The sequence below is a fragment of the Macaca nemestrina genome, chromosome 16 (assembly GCF_043159975.1).
Source record: "Macaca nemestrina isolate mMacNem1 chromosome 16, mMacNem.hap1, whole genome shotgun sequence".
Classification (NCBI taxonomy): Eukaryota; Metazoa; Chordata; class Mammalia; order Primates; family Cercopithecidae; genus Macaca; species Macaca nemestrina.
Window position 1 is genome coordinate 10,987,237 of NC_092140.1, and position 10,047 is coordinate 10,997,283.

The following is a 10,047-nucleotide window of genomic DNA, read 5'->3' on the forward strand; positions in this document are numbered from 1 at the left end:
TATGTTGGGTCATAAAACAAGCCTCAGTAAGTTTAAAAAGACTGAGAGCATATGCCCTCTGTCCACAATGGAACTAAACTAGAAATCAATATTTAGAAAAACTATTAATATCTAGAAATTAAACAGCATACATCTAAGTAATACATGTATCAAAGAATAAATTGCAAAGGAAATTAGAAAATATTTCAAATTAAATAATAATAATAAGCATATCAAATTTGTGGGCTGCAGCTACAGCAGTACTTAAAGACTAATTCGGGGTATTATATGCTTATGATAGGAAAGTCTAAAATCAATAATCTATGCTTCCATCTTAAGAAGTCAGAAAATGAAGAACAAAGTAAACCCAAAGTAAGTCAGAGGAAGGATATAATAAAGAGCAGAAACCAATGAAATAGAAAACAAACAATTGAGAAAATGAACAAAGCTAAAGCTGGTTATTTGAAAAGATGAACAAAATTGATAAAAACTCCTAGCTAGACTGATCAGTTTTTAAAAATAGAGAAAATAAATTAATTACCAGTATTAGGATGCAAAAAGAGTTATCAATAAAGATTCCTTAGATGTTAGAGGGATAACATTAACTTTAAGCCCCCAAATTTGACAACTTAAATGACATGGATAAATTAAAATTCGTCAGAAATTAACAGAAATCAAGACAACTCCATAATTATACACAGAGATTTTAATATCTCTCTGAAAATCCTCAGAAAACAGGAGGAAAAAACACTTCCCAACTTTTCTTCAAAGAGTTGCATAGCCCTAATTCCAGAACTGGACAAAGGCATTAGACAAAAAGAAAACTACAGGCTCATTACTTACAAATTTAGACAAAAAAGCAAAATCCCCCTCCTACCTTTGAGAATTACAAATTTACATAACATTCTATGAAACAAGTTGATTTTGCAGATGAACAAGCAGAAGCATTAAGGTTTTACAAAATCATCAAAGAAGCCTAGAAGTAAAATACAAATCCTAGTTTGACGTGTTATTAACTCTGCAACTTCGGTCTAGAAATTTATCCCCTCTAAGCCTCCATTTCTTCACCTACAAATGGGGGTAGCAGTACCTGCCTCATAAAATTCCTGTATTACTTTGAATTCAAAAGAAAGAAGTGTCAAGTCTTTCTGTCTGCCACAGGACCACCCCATTGCAACTGCGAAAGTTATGCACAACCTAGGTAAACAGCATCCTCTTAAACTGAGCAGTGTACAACCCACTCAGTGGTACATGGAGGCTTTGCTGGGTGCCTCAAAAATTTTAACCAAAAAAAGCTAAAACATTACATAGTAGGAAAAGGAGATGTTTGGTCAGGAAATGTGACTTCATATGCCTATAAAACTATGAAACAGTACTAAGTTATTCTAGCCATATTATTAACCTTTTCTAAGCTATAATCTGTTTATCTATAACATTGTACAACATTCTTAGATTTTCAAAGCTCTCAAAATAATTTAATACAAAGGTTATGCTTGAAGTTTCCAGTGGAAACCCTGTAATGAACTACAAGCCCTATGTCAAGGTTACTTTCCCAAAACTACAGTGACAGACAAGATGATAGCCATGTTCATTATTTAGTATTATAAAAGGAAACTATGTGTAATGGCAAGATTAAACAAGACACAGTGTTTGTTTTACTGTGTAATGGCAAGATTAAACAACACTTAGTGTTTGTTTTCTCATTATTTTCACATATGAACCTCATGGCTCCCTTCTTACCTGTTTTGTATTTTGAATTTGTGGTCACCCCATCAAATTCAGATTTATCAATTTCCCATGCAAGAGGTAGCTTGCCTAGGCTGTTGGATAAGTTTTCCAAGCTATTTTCTTCATTGTAGATTATTTCCGATGTACTAGTCGGGATACCAATGTATCTTGATGAATTATTTCCAGCAGATAAAGAGGTACTATCAGGGAGACAAGAAGAGCGGGATGGATTTGGAGTTTTATAGACTGAGGTCGCCTGGTTGAGGAAGGCATAGTCCGAACAGATGGCATAAATTTTTTCCCGAGTATGAGTCACTGGACAACTCCATGGATAATGACCATCTCCTTTGGGACCCAAGGGTGCTCCTGAGGCACTTGTGCAGAAAGATTTTACAGCACCTTGTAGATTCTCTTCAGGTGACTGTCTCTCAGATTTGTGCTCACCATTTCCAGAATCATTTGACCTTTCTGTTTCTGCAACGTTAGGCATTGAATGCGGTGTAAAATTTCTATTACTAGAAAGAACTTGCAACTTTTTCTGTTTCTTGATAAACAACCTTGACAATTGTTTACAGCATGCTATAAAAGCTTGAGAGTCACAAAATGAGCTCCTAAGAGGAAGGAAAAAGAATGATCAACAATCCACCAGATACACAAACAGCACTAAAAAGCATAGCAAGTTTTATGCATACATATGCCTTCATTCTATATTAATTTTACAACTACTATATGACTGGAGTCATGATCACTATCTTATTTTTTAAATTAGTCTAAAATAATGCACTAAATTATTTTTAAATAATTAAAAAATAATTAAAAAGCAAATAGCCTTTTTTTTTTTTTTTTTTTTTGAGTTGGAGTTTCACTCTTGTTGCCCAAGCTGGAGTGCAATGGCGCGATCTTGGCTCACCGCAACCTCCACCTCCCGGGTTCAAGTGTTTCTCCTGCCTCAGCCTCCCAAGTAGCTGGGATTACAGGCATGCACCACCACACCCGGCTAATTTTGCATTTTTAGTAGAGATGGGGTTTCTCCATCTTGGTCAGACTGTTCTCAAACTCCTGACCTCAAGTGATCCGCCCACCTCTGCCTCATGCCTGTAATCCAGCACTTTGGGAGGCCAAGAATGGCGGATCACTTGGGGTCAGGAGTTCGAGAACAGCCTGGCCAACATGGTGAAACCCTGTCTCTTCTAAAAATACAAAAATTAGCCAGGCATGGTGGCACGTGCCTGTAGTCCCAGCTACGAGGGAAGCTGAGAGATGAGAGTCGCTTCAACCTGGGAGGTAGAGTTTGCAGTGAGCCGAGATCGCGCCACTACACTCCAGCCTGGGCAACAAAGTGACACTGTCTCAAAAATAAAAATAAAATAAAATAAAATAAAAATAAAAGGCCAATAAGCACATAAAAAGATGCTCAGTATCAGCACATGAAAAGATGCTCGGTATTATTGGCCATCATGGAAATACAAATCAAAACCACAATGAGATAACACCTCACACCCACTAGAATGGCTATAATCAAAAAGGTAAGAAAAAGTGTTGGTGAGGATGTGGAGAAATCATAACCCTCATACACTGCTAGTGGAAATGTAAAATGGTCCAGCTGTTTGGAAAACAGTTCTTCCAACAATTAAACAGAGTTACCATATGGTCCAGCAATTTCATGCCTAGGTATATATCCATGACAGACAAGAAAAATACATCTTCACACAAATGTTAATAGCAGCATTATTCATAATGACCAAAAAAATGGAAACAACCCAAATGTCTATCAATTGATGAACATATAAATAAAATGTGGTATATCAATACAATGGAATATTGTTTGGCAATGAAAAGAAATGAAGTACTGACCCATGGTACAACATGGATGAACCCTGAAAACATTATAGTGAGTAAAAGAAGATGGTCACAAAGGATCAGATAGTGTATTATTCTATTTGTATAACATGTCCAGAACAGGCAAATCTATGGGGACAGAAGGTAAATTCATGGTTGCCTAGGGCTTGAGGTTTGGGGGTGATGGAGTTTCTTTTTGTAATAATAATATTCTATAAATGATTGTGGCAATGAACACACAACTTTGTAAATACACTAAAAGCCAATGAATTGCATAACTTCATGGGTAAATTATACAGTGTGTGAATTTTACCTCCATAAAGTTGTCTAAAAAATAATGCATTAGCAAGATTTTTTAAGTACATAGGCATATAGGGTATATAATGAATAATGACCACAGATTTAAATCAACAAAGAATACAGAAAGGAAATTTTTCAAAGATTCATCACCTGACAGAAAAATGGATCCAATCAAGGTGTCACTAACTTCTGATCAGTTTCAGGAAAAACTGAATTTCAAGTCTAAACTGATTCCTTTAGGGAAGAAAACAGAAAGCTTAAATAGCAACTGAGGGCATGCAAGGAAGCTGAAGATTTATACCAGAGGAAGTCCTTGGTGATTTGAACCATCCCAGGTCACGCAGCAGACAACCCCAGGCAGGTGCCCAGGCGGGGTATGTGGGTTTCTCAGGGCTCCAGCAACAGAGCATCAGTCGAGAGATTCAATCCACCCTGGGTGATCAGTTGAACTTTTACCAGTTAATATCTCTGCCCATTTGCTTACTTAAAAAATTAGAAATAAAAATAACTGTCATGGGTTACAAAAAAATAGTATCAAAACCATCACACAAATATTGAACAACAAAAGCCTCTGAGTTAGGCTGCAAGAAATAGAAGATGATTCACGCAAGAGCCCCCTCGGTTATCCTGATCTGTGAGGAGAAACTAGCAAAGGTATTGCATGGCTTTCATGGAATTTAAGGAAACAGAGCTGCATATTAGGACTCCACATGTGCTAGGCAAAATTCCATTTTCTTTACTTAAAAAATGCTTTTAAAGCATGCTTTTTCTCTATTCAACCTTTCAGTTTTTAGGCCTGGTGTGGTGGCTCACGACTGTAATCCCAGCACTTTGGGAGGCTGAGGCGGGTGGCTCATTTGAGGTCAGGAGTTCGAGACTAGCCTGGCCAACATGGTAAAACCCCATCTCGACTGAAAATTTAAAAATTAGCCAGGCGGTAGTGACGTGTGCCTGTAATCCCAGCTACTCTGGAGGCTGAGGCAGGAGAATTGCTTGAGCCTGGAAGGCGGAGGTCGCGGTGAGCCAGGATCGCACCACTGCACTCCAGCCTGGGCGACCTGCACTCCATCCTGTCTCAAACAAAAACAAAAAGAAAAACCCTTCAGTTTTAAAAGAATTTCTGCAGAGTTTATAGTTGTTTGCAGGAGGGTCAGTTGGATAGGAACATTACCACAAAAGGTGGAACCTCCCATGGTTTCACTTTGAAAACTTTCACTTTCTTTTGGTAAAAAAAATCTTGGAGTAGGTGTAGTGGGTCCTCAGGTGGAAGTGCTGATGCTGTCTCCTTATTCATCTGGTGGTGCAATGATAATGGCAGAGGGAAGCTCAGTACCTGGCGTTGTTCAGACCAAACTCTTATCTTTTTGGAAGACAGAGTTGCTCTGATTCTTAGCAGGTGTCCTAACAGCATTTTCTACTTCTCATCTGTGATCTTCATGCCTTTCTCTACATCAGTGTGGTGGACAGAGAGGTAGGTATTTGTGGTATTGGGGTCGTGGGGGTGGGCTGTGGGAGGTGAGGAATGAAAGAGCATGTGGTCTGGGCGAGAAGCAATAGGCAAAGGTTATTGGAGTGAGTTTGGTGGGGAGACAGAAATGTTCCCGGCACCGCCCCTTTTATATCCTCATCTCAGACTTGGCTTCCACTTTCCCAGAGCTTCCTTCCTCACACTGAATGGAATTTTGCCTGTGGGACCATCTCTCTGTGTGACAGTGTAAGGATCCGATTTGATTTGATTTGATTTTTTTGAGATGGAATCTCGTCCTGTTGCCCAGGCTGTAGTGCAATAGCGGGATCTCAGCTCACTGCAACCTCTGCCTCCTAGGTTTAAGAGATTCTCCTGCCTCAGTCTCTGGAGTAGCTGGAATTACAGGCAGGTGCCACCATGCCTGGCTAATTTTTGTATTTTTAGTAGAGATGGGATTTCACCATGTTGGCCAGGCTGGTCTGGAACTCCTGACCTCAGGTGATCTGCCGGCCTTGGCCTCCCAAAGTACTGGGATTACAGGCATGAGCCACTGCGCTCAGCAGGGATTGTAAAAGTATGCTCATTTGGAACATATATAGAATAATCTTTTTTTTTTTTTTTTTTTTTTTTAAAGAAACTGGGTCATGCCATGTTGCCTAGGCTGGTCTTGACCCTCTTGGCCTCAAGCAATCCTCCTACCTCAGCCTCCCAAATTGCTGCCATTACAGGCACAAGCCACCATGCCCAGCCATGGAGAATATTCTTATCAAAAACACAGGCAAAGGGAAATGGCTGCATTTAAGCACAAAAGTTGGGGGTGAGCTTCCTGGAAGCTAAAGATAGAACACAGCACTCAATTAATATAAATTGTAACAGTGTGTGCCAGGCACAGTGGCTCATACCTGTAATATCTGTGCTTTGGGAGGCTGAGGCGAAACAATCGCTTGAGGCCAGGAGTTTCAGGCTGCACAGTGAGCTATGATCACATCACTGCACTCCAGCCTGGGCAACAAAGCAAGACTCTGTCTCAAAAAAAAAAAAAAAAAAAAAAAAAGGAAAGAGAGAAAAAAGTAACAGTCTGGTTTTATTTGTGTTTTTGGTTTGTTTGCTTTTAAATAATAGTCACTGAACAAGATGATCTCTTTGGTCGAAGTTTTAGCAAAAAAAAATGAAGATCATCAACATAAGGATGCATTTTATATTGACTGTCACTAAAATCCAAGGGCATGAAACATTCTCATTGGAAACTATATTTATGTAAATTTCTCTTTGAAAATGTAATATTCATAGATTTTATAAGCAAAACATTACAAAAAAAATGCAAAGTACCAAAATATATTACAGGAAAATGGAAATTACCCAAATCCCACGACCCAAACACTGCTAGTGTTTACTTTCTTTCCACACTGTCTCACGTCTATTTTCTCCCTACAGTGAGAGCCCGAAGAGGCGAAGGGGGCTTCTATTATTGCATCCTCAGTACTTTGCTCAGATTCTAGCTTTCTTAAAGTACACTAAGCACAATTTATTACTGATAATACTAATAACAGAATCATTATAGACAATACTGAGATATAGAGAGGCAGTTTGTCCCTCCACTTAATAGACTGAGCTGTCACTGTTTTGACTCATCTTGTAACTCCTTTTGTTTCTCTATTTATAAACCATTCCCAGTGAGTTGACACTTCTAACCTGACCTGTGCAGAGATATTAGAAAATAAAGTTTGCTACATATATATGATCACAGAACTCCTCTGCCTGAAAGCCTCTGCTCTTACAACAAAAGGCCAACTCCTGATGGTCCCTAGATTTATCTGGTTAGCTCCATCTCATTCCCTTCCCCCACCCCCCAAGCTCCACATTACTTTTTGGTTCTCCCAATACTATCTCCCTTACTTAGTTAATTCCCATTCATCTTTCCAATGTCAGCTGAAATGTCACTTTCTAGGGGAAACGTTCTTGGCTTCTCAAACTAGGCCAGGTCACCGGGTAGAGACTCCAGTACCTTCCTCGCACAGGTCTTACCAGGTGGCAATTTTACACTTAATTCTGTGCGTATCTGTTTATATGATCAACGTCTGCATCCTGCAAGTCTGGTTTTCCAGATTATTGTATCCCCAGGGCCTAGCATTTGTAGATGTCTCATTCAACAGATAACTTTTAAGTGTTTGCATCATGTCAGGCATTCCTGTAGGCCCTCATTTTGATTGATTGAGGTTCCCTCTTCCAGGCAAGTGAGGTGTTGCTATATTAAGATTTACTACTAAGCCGGCAAGGTAGCTCATGCCTGTAATCCCAGCACTTTGGGAGGCTGAGGCGGGTGGATCATCTGAGTTAAGGAGTTTGAGGCCAGCCTGGCCAACATGGTGAGACCCGTTTCTACTGGAAAAAAAATAATAATAATACAAAATTAGCCGCCCGTGGTGGCGCATGCCTGTAGGCCCAGCTACTCAGGAGGCAAAGCTAGAGAATCGCTTGAACGCGAGAGGCGGAGGTTGCAGTGGGCTGAGATTGTGCCATTGCATTCCAGCCTGGGCGATAAGAGCAAAACTCCGTCTCAAAAAACAAAAAAAAAGATTTACTACTAAGAATTACTGCAGGACCTCAGGCTCAACTAATAGCTTACACATAAAATCACGTCATAAGCAATAGAAATATGTTTTGCTTGTATCCAAAGCAAAAATTTATAAAATGGCAAGTGTTAAAAGCACCGCCAGAGTCACGATTGTTCAAAGTCACTGAAAGAAGTGTTCTGTAAAATAAACGTCCATTTGTAAAGCCAATCTTCATCGCCTAGGTTATAGACTTTTCTGGTTATATTCTGTCTATATTCTCAAGTATCAAGTTTATGAGAGAACCAAACATCTCTAAAACCCTCTTCAGTAAAGCCTTTTCATATGACAAAATACCCTGATCCATATTCTGTATAGAAGACAACTGAGGAGCAGGGGCACTCCGGTGACCTCGTAAAGGTCGAATATGTGCCGGAGGGCGAGACCAGAGGCGCACAGCCCCCAGCCGAGCTGATGCCACCCTTCCTACCCAGTGTCCTCCCGCGCCCTCCAGGCCCCTTCCTCCCCTTCAGACCTGCGGGTCCCCAGAGCCAAGGCGCCCGCCTGTCAAAAGATACCGGGAGTCCTCCGCGCCTGGCGCCAGCCTCCAGCCCGCGCTCCTGGGGAGGCCGGGAGCGTTCCCACCACCGTCCTCTGACAAGCTCGTGGCTCGGCCAGCTCGGAGTCCGCCAGGACTGAGGAGACAGTCGCGCAGGCCAAGCCCCGGCCGCGCAGAACCAGTGCGCGCCGAGGAGAGGAAGGAGCGCTGCTGCGCCCCCTGCCCGCTGCCACCCCAGCCCGCGCCTCAGCGCGAGTCGCGGGGACCGCGAGTCCCCGGTCCGCACCGCCCAAGGGCTGCCGAGGCCTCCTCGCCCCTACTCCCGCCTCCACCTTCCCTCACCGGCCGGAAGACGAGGCACTCCACCAGGGGGAGCGCGCCGAGGCCCGGGGGTGACCGCCTCGAACATGCTTGCCCCGGGCCCAGGGACGCTGTCGGTGTTAAAGGGGGCCCGCGGGCAATTGCTGCATCTGGGCTAAGAGCTGGAGTTCCGATTCGAGTGTTTGAGTAAACGAGTCGATATCATTAATAATGACAATTGCACAAAAGAAAATACGAAAGAAACCCCCCGCCCTGGCGCCCGACCAGGCCCGCCTTGGCGCGGAGCCACCGGCCCTTCTGGGTTTTCGGGGCAGCTGGCAAGAGGGAGGTAGGCAGAGGAGGCGGCTCCGGGTCCGACTCCCGAGCTGACCAGGGCGGTGCGCCCGTGACTCCTGGCGGCGGCCCGGGCCCGGGTGCGGGCATGCAGGGGAAGGCGACAGCCGCCGCGCGCTGGTTCCCGGACCCTGCCCAGCGTGGCGTGGAGACCGACGGCAGCACAGGGGTCACCGGTATCCAGATGGACACCTCCCAATCGAGCTTTGTTCACCAGAGGGCTAGGCCTTTCTCTCCCTGGTCCTTCTCATCCCCCTGCGACCCAGCTTTTCCCCCTACTCCTTCCCAGGAGAGCGGGCACCCATGCAGTGGCCTCCATCTGGACGCCACGGGGCTCCAGAGAGGCGATGACCCCTGGCAGCCCAGGCTGGTATAGAATTAAATAAAAATTTTGAATGCCCAGATGGCTGCGCGTAGAGTGGCAGCAGGCCGGGCCGGCGGCGCCAAGGTGCCCAGCGGAGGGCCAGGCGCTCAGGGCGCAAAGCTGGCCGCCACCTCGGCCCCTGCCCCCCGCCCCGGGGTACCTCTGGCCTGTCCGGTGGGGTCGGGTCGCTGCGGCCGCGGCGGAACCCGGCTCCGGACCTGGATCACAGCATCCAGCGCGCGGCCCGCGAGGCGCCTCCGGTTACCCTGGGGCCGGCGTCCCTCGTCCCATCGGAGCGCGCGAGGACAGCGCTCTGGACTGCGGTGCCCGGCGACAGGTCGTCGGATAGCATTGACAGCACCTTCCTTTCAAGGTGCTTTATGCCTGCTCTCTGCACGTGCGGAGGGCAGGGTGACCAACGCAAAAACCTGAGCTGCGCCTCCAGACCCGTGCGCCCCTTTGATGGGCATCTGTGGTGTTTATCTGTCCCCCGAAAGTGGTGACGGAAAAGTAAATAAATGGGCGAGAGGTGGTAAAAACCTGGCAGTATTTCTTCTCGTCCTGTCGCGAACTACATATCCCAGGGAGCCCGGGGCGTCGGGAC

General features: G+C 44.3%; 1 protein-coding gene across 9 annotated transcripts in view; it reads right to left on the reverse strand.

Moving 5' to 3' along the window:
• The window catches only part of LOC105485356 (basic, immunoglobulin-like variable motif containing), a 40,508-nt gene extending 30,491 nt beyond the window's left edge, over nt 1–10,017 (reverse strand). Inside the window, exons 1-4 of one of the 9 annotated variants that reach the window (XM_071081068.1) lie at nt 9,604–10,017; nt 6,217–6,336; nt 3,997–4,080; nt 1,720–2,318 (exon numbers count right to left, since the gene is read on the reverse strand). In XM_071081068.1, the coding sequence (XP_070937169.1) occupies nt 1,720–2,197 (478 nt within the window). In that variant the 5' untranslated portion in view covers nt 2,198–2,318; nt 3,997–4,080; nt 6,217–6,336; nt 9,604–10,017. Of the gene's footprint in view, nt 1–1,719; nt 2,319–3,996; nt 6,337–8,401; nt 8,603–9,603 lie in introns of those variants that run through there. The other 8 variants (XM_011747639.2, XM_011747635.3, XM_011747642.3 and 5 more) reach the window with 8 other exon arrangements.
• Between the last annotated feature and the right edge of the window lie 30 nt (nt 10,018–10,047).